At 64.9% G+C, this 12,655-nt stretch overlaps 3 protein-coding genes across 10 annotated transcripts in view; 2 read left to right on the forward strand and 1 right to left on the reverse strand.

The window, feature by feature from the left end:
- The first annotated feature begins 74 nt into the window (after nucleotides 1–74).
- Nucleotides 75–2,902, forward strand: LIME1 (Lck interacting transmembrane adaptor 1). Of its 3 annotated transcripts, none has more exons than XM_054466591.2 (6): nucleotides 75–1,171; nucleotides 1,343–1,457; nucleotides 1,630–1,711; nucleotides 1,782–1,869; nucleotides 1,990–2,306; nucleotides 2,405–2,902. In XM_054466591.2, exons 1-6 carry the CDS (start codon nucleotides 958–960, stop codon nucleotides 2,732–2,734), a joined length of 1,146 nt encoding a protein of 381 aa, XP_054322566.1. In that variant the 5' UTR covers nucleotides 75–957; the 3' UTR covers nucleotides 2,735–2,902. The 3 variants fall into 3 exon arrangements, with proteins under 3 accessions (XP_054322566.1, XP_054322567.1, XP_054322568.1); XM_054466592.2 differs by having other exon boundaries at nucleotides 75–485; XM_054466593.2 differs by lacking the exon at nucleotides 2,405–2,902 and having other exon boundaries at nucleotides 1,817–1,869; nucleotides 1,990–2,302.
- A 661-nt stretch (nucleotides 2,903–3,563) lies between these two features.
- Nucleotides 3,564–7,290, forward strand: SLC2A4RG (SLC2A4 regulator). 2 transcript variants are annotated; one of them, XM_054467296.2, is made up of 8 exons: nucleotides 3,564–3,828; nucleotides 4,169–4,323; nucleotides 5,162–5,271; nucleotides 5,661–5,848; nucleotides 5,922–6,022; nucleotides 6,141–6,420; nucleotides 6,505–6,596; nucleotides 6,684–7,290. In XM_054467296.2, exons 1-8 carry the CDS (start codon nucleotides 3,703–3,705, stop codon nucleotides 6,793–6,795), a joined length of 1,164 nt encoding a protein of 387 aa, XP_054323271.1. In that variant the 5' UTR covers nucleotides 3,564–3,702; the 3' UTR covers nucleotides 6,796–7,290. The 2 variants fall into 2 exon arrangements, with proteins under 2 accessions (XP_054323271.1, XP_054323270.1); XM_054467295.2 differs by lacking the exon at nucleotides 3,564–3,828 and having other exon boundaries at nucleotides 3,843–4,323.
- Nucleotides 7,291–7,454: 164 nt separating this feature from the next.
- ZBTB46 (zinc finger and BTB domain containing 46) overlaps nucleotides 7,455–12,655 on the reverse strand; it is a 92,379-nt gene continuing 87,178 nt past the window's right edge. For all 5 annotated transcript variants that reach the window (XM_054467294.2, XM_054467292.2, XM_054467291.2 and 2 more), the window contains one exon: nucleotides 7,455–11,078. In XM_054467294.2, coding sequence (XP_054323269.1) covers nucleotides 10,707–11,078 — 372 coding nt within the window. In that variant the 3' untranslated portion in view covers nucleotides 7,455–10,706. The remainder of the gene's footprint in view (nucleotides 11,079–12,655) is intronic.

A 12,655-nucleotide genomic window follows, 5' to 3' on the forward strand; every position in this document is an offset into this window, starting at 1 on the left:
GCTGGGCTGGAGGGGCCTAGGAGGCCAGCATTCTCCCTTCTCTGACCAAGGCAGATCAGAGGCCAGGGTGCCCGCCAGGCTGCCTGACACCCACAGATGGGTGGAGCTCAGTGCTGCTCCAGCGGGCGAGACGGGTGGGAGGACTGGCCCACCACGTGGGGCACTCTTGGTGAGGCAGGCGGACCTGGCCCTGTGGGTTTGGGGATTCTGTGCCAGCTCTGCTCACATCTTCGTGTGTGGAGGGGATGTGAGTTAGGCTGTCAGAACAGTGCGGGCTAGAGGCACACATGTTTCGTCTAGGCTTCGGGCGGGGTGCAGCAGGTGGGTGAGGCTGCGGTGGTGGCTGCTGCCCAGGGTGGGAGGCTCAGGGGAGGCGCTCGGCGACAGGAGCAGGAAGTGATGAGGTGGGGAGCTCAGCCGAGGGCTGCACAAAGACCTTCCTGGCCTGCCCCAGACAGAGCTGAGGACCCCTGGCCGTGGGCTTGGTAAGTGCCTGGGCAGATCCCCAAGTACCTTGGTCCCCAAGTGCCCTCCTGGGGGGCAGCTGGGGTCTGGGAGGCCTTGGGATGTGGCTGCAGCTGGATCAGTCGGCCAGGCTGAAGCCCACTCCCTGGGTCTGAGCAGACTGGCCCTGAACTCCAGAGACCACTCCTCACCTCCCAGCTTCTGCCTCTCTGCTGCTGGACTGTGTTGTTTGTAAGGCATCCCCCACCCCCAGAAGTTCTGCTAAGAGCCCCAAGAAGGGGACATGTCCTCTCTGGCGGAGACACTGGCAGACAAGAAGAGCCAGAGAGAAGTGGGGTGGGGGCATCAGCACCCCCAGCAGCTGCTGCTGCCTGCTGACCCAGCCTCCAGCTCCTCCAGGTGCAGGGTCCCTCCTGCTGACCAGCCTCCAGCTCTTCCCAGTTCTGGGCTCCGCAGCGAGCGGCTTGGGGGCACTACCTGACACAGGAGACCATGTCTGGGCAGAGGGTGGCTGCAGGTGGAGTCTGTGGCCTGTGGCGCACACCCAGGGACTCCCCGGATGCTGGTTACTATCTGGGCTATGGTGGCCACAGCTGTCCTGCCCCTCCTCACGGCCATGCTGGGCGTTACCATGGTCACCCGCAGGGACACAGAGGGGCCAGGCAGAGCAGCCCTAGCTCACCTCACCGAGAACCCCCGCCAGAAGGTGGGCACCTCTGGGAGGGAGGGACTGCCAGGCCTTGGGGCTTCCTGTGCTGAGTCAGAGCCGGAACGGGAGACGCAGGAGCCCCGCAGCTGCGGGAGGTGCAGATTTGGGGCTGCCAGGTGGCGCAGGTCCCCTTGGCCAGCCCCCAGTGCCCCTTTCTTCTGCCCCCAGGGCCTCGGCTTCACAGGATGGGGCTGCCAGTGTCCTGGGCCCCTCCTGCCTTCTGGGTTCTAGGGTGCTGCGCCCTGCTCCTCTGGCTGTGGGCGCTGTGCACAGCCTGCCGCAGGTAGGTCCATCAGCCCGGTTCTGTCTGGGGCCTTGCTGCGGCTGCCATTCACAGCCCAGCGCGGGAAGGGGCTGGAGGCAGGTCCGCGCACCCAGCTCTGCACGCGCCCCTGCACCGGGCCTTGGACCCGAGGCTGACGACCCGCCCCCCATCCCCCACCTCTACCCCCAAGGCCTGAGGACGCTGTAGCCCCCAGGAAGAGGACGCGGAGGCAGCGGGCGAGGCTGCAGGGCAGTGCGACGGCAGCGGAAGCAGTGAGTGCCAGGCTGTCCCGGGGACCAGGGTGGGGCCCGCAGGGGACCGACCAGCCTTCCTCGCCCCCAGTCCCTGCTGAGGCGGACCCACCTCTGCTCCCTCAGCAAGTCGGACACCAGACTGCACGAGCTGCACCGGGGCCCGCGCGGCAGCAGGGGTGAGCGGAGGGCGGGGCGGGGGCGGCCGGGCGGGGCTTACTGTGCAGCGTGCCAACCCCTGGGCCAGATCCGCTCCTGCCCCCTGCCCGGAGTGAACTCTGCCCTGACCCCACCCCCAGCCCTGCGGCCTGCCAGCATGGATCTCCTGCGCCCACACTGGCTGGAGGTGTCCAGGGACATCACCGGACCGCAGGCAGGCCCCTCTGCCTTCCCACACCAGGAGCTGCCCCGGGCTCTGCCGGCAGCTGCAGCCACCGCAGGGTGCGCTGGCCTCGAGGCCACCTATTCCAACGTGGGGCTGGCGGCCCTTCCCGGGGTCAGCCTGGCGGCCAGCCCTGTGGTGGCTGAGTATGCCTGCATCCAGAAGCGCAAAGGGACCCATTGCAGTCCCCAAGAGCCACAGCAGGGAAAGGCTCAGGTGACCCCGGCCGCTCAGGTAACGTGGGCCAGGGTAAGGCACTGTGGGTGGGGCCGGCAGGTCCTCAGCAGGTTGGATGGTGCTGACCCCTCCTCGGGTTGGCTTCCTGTCTCCAGGTGGACGTCCTGTACTCCAGGGTCTGCAAGCCTAAAAGGAGGGACCCAGGACCCACCACAGACCCGCCGGACCCCAAGGGCCAGGGAGCGATTCTGGCCCTGGCGAGTGACCTGGCCTACCAGACCCTCCCGCTCAGGGCTCTGGATGTGGACAGCGGCCCCCTGGAAAACGTGTATGAGAGCATCCGGGAGCTGGGGGACCCTGCTGGCAGGAGCAGCACGTGCGGGGCTCGGACGCCCCCTGCTTCCAGCTGCCCCAGCCTAGGGAGGGGCTGGAGACCCCTGCCTGCCCTGAACACTCAAGGACCTGTGCTCCTTCCTCCAGAGTGAGGCCCGTCCCCCGCCCCGCCCCGCCTCACAGCTGACAGCGCCAGTCCCAGGTCCCCGGGCTGCCAGCCCATGAGGTCCGTGAGGTCCTGGCCGCTCTGACAGCCGCGGCCTCCCCGGGCTCCAGAGAAGGCCCGCGTCTAAATAAAGCGCCACCGCAGGATGAAAGCGGCCACCTCGCAGTCTGCTCTTCTTGAAAGCTGGGCGGGTTGGGGCGGGGGGTTTGTCTGGAAGGGTTGGAGCCGTCCCCTCTGGCCTTGGGACTGGCTGCCCCCGGGGCGCCCGGGCCTAGCCGAGGCGGTGCTCCTGCCGGCCAGACTCTCGGTCAGTGCGGGGACGGGGTCCCAGTCACTCCTAGGGGGCAGCGCAGCCGGCAGGGTGGCCGCCCCCGGGTGGGACTTGGACCCTGGACTCCACGGGAGGGCTCCGCCACCCAGCCTGGTGTTACATAAGGGGTGGGGGAGGTGGGCAGTCGAGCGTTAAAGAGTAACCTGCTGCCGGGAAGCCCGCCAAGGAATCGCGGCCCCTTCCCCGGCTCTGGCAGCTCTGCGAGCGCGCCCGTGGGGAATGGGCCCTCCCCGGCGAGGCGCGCGGGCGCGCGGGGTGGGCGGAGGCCTCGGAGCTGGGCCTGGCCGGGTCTCCCTCCCTAGGCCAGCGCGGGAGCGACCCGGAGGGGGCGGGCCGGGGCGGGGCCTCGAAGAGCGGGCCAGCGGGAGCGCGGCCGGCCGGGCCCGCCCGCCTGCGGTGTGGACGCCGCGCGGCCAATGCGCGCGCCGGGACGGGACGGGGCGGGGCGGGGCGGGACGGGACGGGGCGGGGCGGGGCGGGCCGGGCAGCCTCCGGGCGGCGCGGCGCGGGCGGCGGCCGGATCCAGGGCGGGGGTCGGCGGCCCGGCCAGCCCGGCCCGGCCCGGGGCCGCGTCCTGAGAGTCAGCCCTCGCCGCTGCAGCCTCGGCGCCCGGCCGGCCGGCCATGGAGCGCCCCCAGCCCCGCGCCGCCGGCCGGGACCCCAGTGCGCTGCGGGCCGAGGCGCCGTGGCTGCGCGCAGAGGGTCCGGGGCCGCGCGCCGCGCCCGTGACGGTGCCCACGCCGCCGCAGGTACCGGGCGCCGGTGGGCGGGGGCGCCGACCAAGTTTCTCTCGCTGCAAAGATGGCGTCAGTGCTGCCCAAACTTCGGGCCCCCGGGGGCGGGGCAGCGGGGAGGGCGGCCGCGTCGGTCCGCGCGTGTCCGTGGGTCCCGCCGGGGCTGCGCCGGACGGCCGGGGAGCCCTTCCCGCCGCGCCGGGCTGGGGGCGGGGCCGGGGGCGGGGCCGCGCCGTCCACACCGGCCGCAGCCGGTTTTCGAGGCGGGCGCCGAGCGGATCCGCGGCGGAGGTTGAGGGACCCCCCCCTCCCCGGGCCGCCGCCTCCGCTGAGTCTGCCCCCTCCCCATCCGCAGGGCTCTTCCGTAGGCGGCGGCTTCGCGGGCTTGGAGTTCGCGCGGCCGCAGGAGTCGGAGCCGCGGGCCTCGGACCTGGGGGCCCCCCGGACGTGGACGGGGGCGGCGGCGGGGCCCCGGACTCCGTCGGCGCACATCCCCGTCCCAGCGCAGAGGTGAGCGGGAGGCCCGGTGCCGCGGGACTCGGTGTGCGCGGGGGCGGTGGGTGGGGTGCGGAGACACGGGCCCCGACGGAGGCCAGGTCAGGGCCCCAGGTTTGTAATCACCAGCCACCCCCAAGCTCTTCAGCCCTGGAGGAGCTGAGCAGAAATGATCGATGACTCGGAGTCCCTACACCTCCCTCCACCGCAGTTCCTCGGGGCTAGAGCTCAGAACCGGGAGGGGGTGGCTGTGCGTCTCCGTGCAGAAGAGGCTGCGCGGTCGGCATGGGGCGGCTGTCCAGGAATCCCTGGGGCTCCTGACGGCCACCTGCCAACCCCTACCAGGCTGGACACCTCGGTCTGGCTGCCAGGGCAGGGGCGGGCCCGGGCCTGGCTCGCTGGGGCCTGGGGAACTGCCCGTGCTTCCAGCCCAGTCTCCCCCTGGCTGCTGCCGGCTGCTGGCCACTCCCACCTCCCAGGCCTGGCGTGAGGCCCACAGCTGCTGTTGCACAACCCTGGTTAATGTGTGATGGGGGGAGGCCTGGGCCTGGCCCGCCCCTCTGCCAGGGCGTCAGACCCCTGCCCAGCCCCAGGGTCTGAAGGAACCACAGTGGAGCCAAGCCCGCGATGTGGAGAACTCAGGCTTCAGGAGACCCTGGCCCTGCTCCTGGCGGCTCCGGGTGGCTTTCAGCTCTCTCTGCAACCTGAGCTGGGGGAGGAGCCAGGTCTCATGCCCAGGGCTGGGAGTGGGGAGCCTGGTGTGCACGCGTGCCCAGGCCTGCACGTGGACCGACGAGGGGAGGGGCCCAGAGCTCTGGCTGGGTCACCGGCACCCCGCCCCCATCTCCTCCAGAGCCACCCCAGGAAAAGCCCGGCTGGACGAGGTCATGGCTGCCGCTGCCCTTACAAGCCTGTCCACCAGCCCTCTTCTTCTGGGGGCCCCAGTTGCAGCCTTCAGCCCAGGTAAGACTCAGATGTCTGCATTTAGGGGTGTCGGTGGGGACAGGGCTCAGAACCTACAGCCACCCAGCTTCTGTGGGGTAAGCAGAGCCCTCAAACCAGGGCCTTCTTTCTAAAATGGACTCCCGCACCCTCAGTGCCCCTTACTGAGGCCAAAGAGGCAGGACCCAGGCCTTCTGGCCTCCCTAACCTGCTCACCTCCACGTGGCTGGCCACACACGTCTGTCGACCCTTTCCTGTGCTGGGGGGGTTTCTCCCCAAGCCCTGGGGCCAGCTCCTCCAAGACGCTCTGCCCACCAGTCTCACCGGATGTGGTGAACAGGGGCAGCTCAGGGTTAGAGACTCCCTGGACCCACCCGAAGTTCTAAGGCGGGCGGCCCGTGTCCCCACAGAGCCTGGCCTGGAGCCCTGGAAGGAGGCCCTGGTGCGGCCCCCAGGCAGCTACAGCAGCAGCAGCAACAGTGGAGACTGGGGCTGGGACCTGGCCAGTGACCAGTCCTCTCCGTCCACCCCATCACCCCCACTGCCCCCCGAGGCAGCCCACTTTCTGTTCGGGGAGCCCACCCTGAGGAAAAGGAAGGTGAGCTTGGGGGCGGTCCCCAGGGAGGGGCCGGTATGGCGGCTGAGCCTGACCCTGGCCCCTGTTGCTGCAGAGCCCGGCCCAGGTCATGTTCCAGTGTCTGTGGAAGAGCTGCGGGAAGGTGCTGAGCACGGCGTCTGCGATGCAGAGACACATCCGCCTGGTGCACCTGGGGTGCGGCGGGGCCTGGGGTGCGGCGGGGCCTGGGGTGCGGTGGGGGCTGCGGGCTGGCTGGGGTTGTGAGGCCCGGCCAGGCCACCCCTTCAGCTCCCACTGGCTGTGTCTCCCGCAGGAGGCAGGCAGAGCCTGAGCAGAGTGACGGTGAGGAGGACTTCTACTACACAGAGCTGGATGTTGGTGTGGACACGCTGACCGACGGGCTGTCCAGCCTGACTCCAGTGTCCCCCACGGCCTCCATGCCACCTGCCTTCCCCCGCCTGGAGCTGCCAGAGCTGCTGGAGCCCCCAGCCCTGCCTAGTTCCCTGCGGCCGCCTGCCCCGCCCCTGCCCCCACCCCCTGTCCTGAGCGCTGTTGCTAACCCCCAGTCCTGTCACAGTGACCGTGTCTACCAGGTGGGTGAGGCCACAGTTGGCAGCTGGGGCGGGTCTCAGGGCCCTCTTGGAGGGGAGTGAAGCCCTGGCTGTGTCTCCCTGTAGGGCTGCCTGACGCCCGCCCGCCTGGAGCCGCAGCCCACGGAAGTCGGAGCCTGCCCGCCCGCCTTGTCCTCCAGGATTGGGGTCACCCTGAGGTGCGTGTGGGCTGAGGGCCTGCGGCTGGCACCAGGTGGGGAGGGTCCTGGTCTCACAGCACCCCATGTCCTGTGCCCCCCCCACAGGAAGCCCCGTGGCGATGCGAAGAAGTGCCGGAAGGTGTATGGCATGGAGCGCCGGGACCTGTGGTGCACAGCCTGCCGCTGGAAGAAAGCCTGCCAGCGGTTCCTGGACTAAGTCCGGCTCGTTCAAGAACATAAGCTACCACCTTCTCCCTCCCCACCCTCTCCAGGCCCGGGGCTGAAATAGCTCCGGGACAGCCCCAGGGGCTGGCCTTCACCAGCTGCAGGGTCTGCTTTTAATTGGGGTGTGGGGGCTGACCCTGAACCCCCCAGGTCGGGGAGGGGTCCCACCACTCAAAGTGCCTCTGAAGAAACGCTTTTTGCACTAAAGCCAAACCACAACGCTATCCCCTTAGCCCCAAGGGCCCTGGGGCAGCCACCCCCCGCCTGTCGGCCCATAGATTTATCAAGGGTGTTATGGGCCCAGCTTTGGGGGGGCCAGTCCCGATGCACTTTGAGGGGTGTTGGGGAGAGGACTCCCCCACTCGCACTTAACTCAATGGCTCTCGGGCCCTGGGGCTGTTTTTACCATGTTTTTGAAGCTCAGGTGTCTCACGTCTGGGCTGCACCAGGCGAAGAGAGAAATTAAAGATTTGAGGTTTTTCCAGAAGCTTTGTCTGCCTCTTGGGAGGAAGGCCGTGGGGCTGGGACCCTGTGGTGGGCAGGTGGGTGGAGTCTGGCAGCCGCCCACAGAGGGCCGAGGGTCACCCGTCGGCCACGGCCACCCCAGGCGAGGCCGGAGGAAGGATCATTTGAGACACAGGAGGCATCTGCTGGAGCAGCAGTTTCCCAATTTATTGAAAGTGATCGCTTTGCAAGGATGTCTAAGCTAATCCCGTCACAGAAAGGAAACGCACAGGCGCCTAGGCAGAAACTCACCGCAGAGGCCACGTGAACCCACGGCCACAGAGAGGCAGGACGGCAGAGCCATGATTTCCCACCGAGCGATTACGAGAACCTCTTCCCCCAATAGTAGACACATCTCCAATACAAACACAGGTTTATAATAATAGAAAGTCAATATAATATAGATTATCCCCAGAAAAAAATCAACAATCTTCAAACACTGCCCTTTTTTTTTTGTCTGTTTTGTTTTTGTTGACAGGTTGAAAGCATGTTGAAAAAATAAATATTTAAGAAAAGCACACACAGCACCCTCACTACAAGTAGTTCTAAAAGGGCTGCATACAAAACACAATATAAGATCTAAAAAATAAAAAACACCACCATTAAGTATGGCTTTCTTAAGAGTTGCACATGTCACAGAATGAGCTAAAATAAGATTATCTTTTATAATATTGCAAAAAGTTCCAGTTTTTGCATTTTCTCAGTTTTTTAAAGAGGAAGATGTGCAAAGTTGGAAGCAGTAAGCTGCGTCTTCTGAGTCAGGTCCCTACGTAGCCCTGGCAGTGTCCTGTTTCCCAAAGCTCAGAGAGCCCCAGTGTACAACCTGGTCAGGATCCAGAGCTTGATAGAAAAATCGTGGTGTCCCTGCCCCCTCCCCGCCCCCAAATAACACTACCCCCAATGGACTGTATTTCCCACTTTGGTGTTGCAAACACCAAAATACAAACAGACACAAACAAAAATACAAAATGTGAAATGTAATCTACACATTTTTCCTCTTCATAAAAAAATATTTATTAGTTTGAACATCGATTTAAAAAAAAATCAGTCACATAAAAAAAAACCCTTCATGACATGTCTTTTCCCTCCACGCCTCCTGAGATGGACGTGCTCACCTGGGCCTCAGAAATCCCACACTCTTCAGTCGGCAAACTGCGAACAGGAACAGGAGATCTGCCACGCGGCAAACTCTTGGGGAGGTCAGTGGGACACTGTTGGTTTTTAGGGAAGAAAATGCCCCTGTAGCTCCGACGGGGAACCCCAGAACGGTCAGCAAAGGCAGGCCACACGGAGTGAGCCGGCCAGACGGAGCAGGACATCCTGAGTGTGGAGGGGGAGGCAGGCCCGGGTCCTGGGCAGGGTGGCCTGAGAGCAGGGACTGGTACAAAACCCAGAGACATTGGTGGGTAGCAAAGGTCTGGTTTCCAAATGTATTTTATAAGAAAGTCAGTCTGTTTAGAAAAGGGCTTTAAAAATCAGGGGAAAGGTACAAAGTTCTGAGAATTCTCAAAGAGGCCGGGGCAGGGCTGGCCTGGGGTGAGGGCTGGAGGGCTCTGCTGGAGCTCCCTGGTAGCCGTGCTGTCTCCCTGGGGAACTCGTGCCAGAGCCACCCACCTTGCTCAGTAAGAGTGGGCAGGGCTCACCACTGAGGGGTCAGCGCTTTCCCCGGTTCCTATCCCCACACTCCGTGTGCAGAAAAATCTTGGCCTCTTTCTCCAGCTTTGAGGAGCCCACAGCCTCCGAGCTGAGGGGTGTGTGTGATGATAGCTCCAGCCAGGGCACCCTGTCATTGGTAGAACCGGGAGCCAATGTCAAAAAAACAAAAGCTGTGACTCCTGCGCTGTACCTGGAGTCCTCCATGTACTCTCCTCCACAGGACCCCCGGCCAGCCCCAGCCCTCCCCGAGCAGCAACGGTCAGGGAAGCTGGTGCTCTACCTGACAATGTGGGGAAAAGCCTGGTGTACAGGCTAGAAAAAGAGAGTAAAAACTCTTTCCATGCAGCCCTGAAGCTCAGCACTCCGGGGGGGGGTCTTCACACAGGCAGGTCCTGGAGGGAAGGAGGCCACCGCGCCCACCTCCCATCCGAAGGCACAGCACCGCAGTGGTGGCCTGTGCCAGACAAGGGGGTGAGGGATGGAATGTCCTAGTGGTGAGTGCGTCAGAGGCAGCCTGAACGAGCAGACAGGCTGTGGCAACTGTCCTGAGGCTGTGAGTCTGGGCAGCCTGCCTCCAGGACCCCCAAAGCCAGGCACCACAGCACATACCGTGGGACCTTTGCTTTTCACTCAGGAAAAGAAAGAACATGTGAGTGCTTTTGAAAACACAGCAAGAGGACTTGACCACAAGCTAAAGGAAAAAAAACCCTATATAGTTTCATCGAGTGAGAAAAATAATGCCAAACAAAATAATTTTATGTAACTACCTCGATATGTCTCTGACTACTTAGAAATTTGGTTACCCACGCGGGGAGATGTAAGCAGCACGCTGCAGTTAGGAACACCGCCTCCAGTGTTAGCAGCAAAGGCAGGAGCCCAGCTCCAGCCCGTCCAGGAGGGGTCAGCAGGAGCGGCCGGGCTGGGCCATGGGCCGAACAGGACGGGCAGAGCCCAGGGTGGACACGGCAGCTCAAGGCTCTCCGAGGAAGTGCACACGACTGAGCCAAGGCCCTTGCAGAGGGAACCTGGTGTGGCCTGAAGTGGCGGAGGGCACAGGGCTGAGGGTCCTCCTGGAAGGAGCCCCCAGGGCTGTGTCCACCTAAGATAGCACCTGGAGCCCTCGGCCTCCAGCAGGGTTCTGCAGCTGTGTTGTGTGTTAAGCACCAAAGCCCAGAGGTAAGAGGGTGGCAGGGCTCTCTGTGCACCTGGATTCTACAGGCTGCCATGGGCCACGGCTGCACCACGGGCCACGGCTGCAGCCACAGGCAGTGACCTGGCTGCTAGGGGAGGGGAGGGCAGGCTCCAGCCGGGCTGACTGCGTGTCTGTGAAACTCTGCACCTGCTCAGGCCGGGGGCCTCTGGGCCGAACACACCACCCCGCCCAGTGCCCACTGGACCCGGCCACAGGACCATCATGTGTCCAAGCCAGGTTGGCCATCACAGGGGCCACTCACACACCCGCACCACCTGCTGGGGACTTAGGACCGTGCTCTTCCTTCACTCAAACCCACCCTGTACCCTCCCCCAACTCACTTCATGTCTGGTCCCAGAGCACCCCTCTTGCTGGGGTTGCACCTGCTTCTGAGCCCACAGGGCTGGTTTCCGTGGGGGGTGGGTTCAGGGGGAAGCAGAGGAGGAGCCGCGAGAGGGGTGAGCATGGCCCTGGCCCCGCAGTGGAGACCCGCTGGACACACACACAGGTGGACGAAGCGAGGCAGCCACCGACCCTGCCAGCGGGCAGGCCTAGGAAAGCCAGGCGAAGTCCTTGTCGGGGCCTCCCGGGGGGCTGCGCGGCTGCGGCGAGTCTTCCTCATCCTTGTCGTCCGCCAACAGTGCATCCTCAGGGGCCAGGCCCTCGTCGTCCTCGCCCAGCTCCTCTGCCTCCCCTCGTGGGTCCTCAGGGTCCTCCAGATAGGGCCCGTCACCTGGGAACAGCGCCTCTGGAGAGCCCTCGCCACCTCCGCCGCCATGGTCCAGGGGCCCGGCCATGCCGCGGCCAGCACAGTCGGTGCACACACCGTGGCGCCGGGAGCCATGCCTGATGCCCACGCTGGCGGCAGACATGAAGACGCGGCTGCACACCTTGCACACGTACTTCTTGTCCTTGCTGTGGACCTGCAGGGGCAGGGCAGGGGGTAAGCAGGGCCCGGTGAAGGTGGGGGGGGTGCGGGGCAGGGGGTGAGCAGGGCCCAGTTGGGGTCGGGGGGCACAGCCTCCCGGGCCCTCAGAGCATCTGCACAGGCAGAGGCTCCCGGTGGAGGAGGCGGGCAGAGACAGGAGTGCTCAGACCTTGAGCCCCAGCTCCTATCATTGAGCCACACAGGCAGAACTGCAGGTGGCACCAACGCAGCCCTGTCCCAAGGGGATGCTGGCACGAGGGCGGCAGTGCCCCTCCCCCACAAACCCAGCCCCTAGGTGGGCCAGTCTCGGCGTCTACACTGTGTGTCCAAGCACCCCCACCAGAGGCCCCCTGGGTTGACACACTTCTCACGGGGGTCACACCACCCCTCTGCCTAAAAGCCTGGCTTCCTCCAAACCTCCCTGCAGGACAGGCTGAGGGCCCCGCATTGGACTGGAGCTCACAGAGCTCCTCCTGTACCCAGCCATGGCTGTGCGCCCTATACAGGGACGGGCCGGGGTGGGGGCTGCCAGCTGGGCAGGTGGGCCCACACCTCAGCCTGGCTGCGTGGACACCCCCTCAGCCCCTGACCCCCTCAGTCCCTGACCCCTCAGCCCCTGACCCTGACCCCAGGAACGTGAAAAGGAGGCAACTCCCCCACTCTCAGGCTGTTTCAAGGTCAACTGAGACATACAAGAAGAGAGATGAGCATTTATGGTCAGAGGAGGAGGTGTGGCTGCCGGGGGGGGGCAGTTGTGCTGTGCTCTGTGCTGGGCCCGGCAGGGAGATGGGGCAGCACCCTGAAGAGGGCCCATGTGGCAGGACGCGAGGTGCTGGGTTCCTGGAGGGTCTCAGCACCGGCCTCGAGGCCTGAGGGAACCACCACACACTGCTGGGGACATGTGGCCCCAGGTGGGCTTCTGCTGAGGGTGGGCGGGGACACCTGTGCTGTGCAGAAGCAGACCTCAGAGAGACATGGCCAGGGACAGGGAGAGGCGGCCCATGTACCCACCCACGGGCATCCTCGGCCAGGCCAACTCGAGGAGGCCTTGGGGGGCTGGCCGTGATCCCTCACAGCACAGCCCCTGTCCCTGCCCTCCAAGGACAGAGACGGCAGGACCCACAGAGGACCCCAATAGCAACCCCTGGCCCCTGGCCAAGTCCACACAAGGGGCTTCTCGGAGGTGGGCTGGCCTCAGGTCAGTCCTCCAGGCTGAACCCCGCACTGACCCCAGGCTCCCCTCGGCTCCTCCCTCCATCCGCAGGGCTGTCTCCCGGGGCCTGCAGCGCCTTGAGGCTGCACGGAGAACTGAAGCTGGGATGTGCTTGTGAGTTTAGCTCTTCCTTAAACCATTCCAAACTCACCAGTTTTCTCCTATGAGCAAGTACATATATAATCAATGTGTGTCATGGCGGAAGACGGTCCCGCTACACTTGCAAAGACCTCTGACAGGCAGGCATCACAGCTACCACCTCCCCATCCTGGGGCTAGGCCTGGGGCCCTTATATACTTCCTGCCTCAGCGTCCCGAATCCACAGGCCCACAGGCCACCCAGCACGGCCCGACCTCCCC

This window comes from Pongo pygmaeus, chromosome 21, assembly GCF_028885625.2.
Source record: "Pongo pygmaeus isolate AG05252 chromosome 21, NHGRI_mPonPyg2-v2.0_pri, whole genome shotgun sequence".
NCBI classification, from domain to species: domain Eukaryota; kingdom Metazoa; phylum Chordata; class Mammalia; order Primates; family Hominidae; genus Pongo; species Pongo pygmaeus.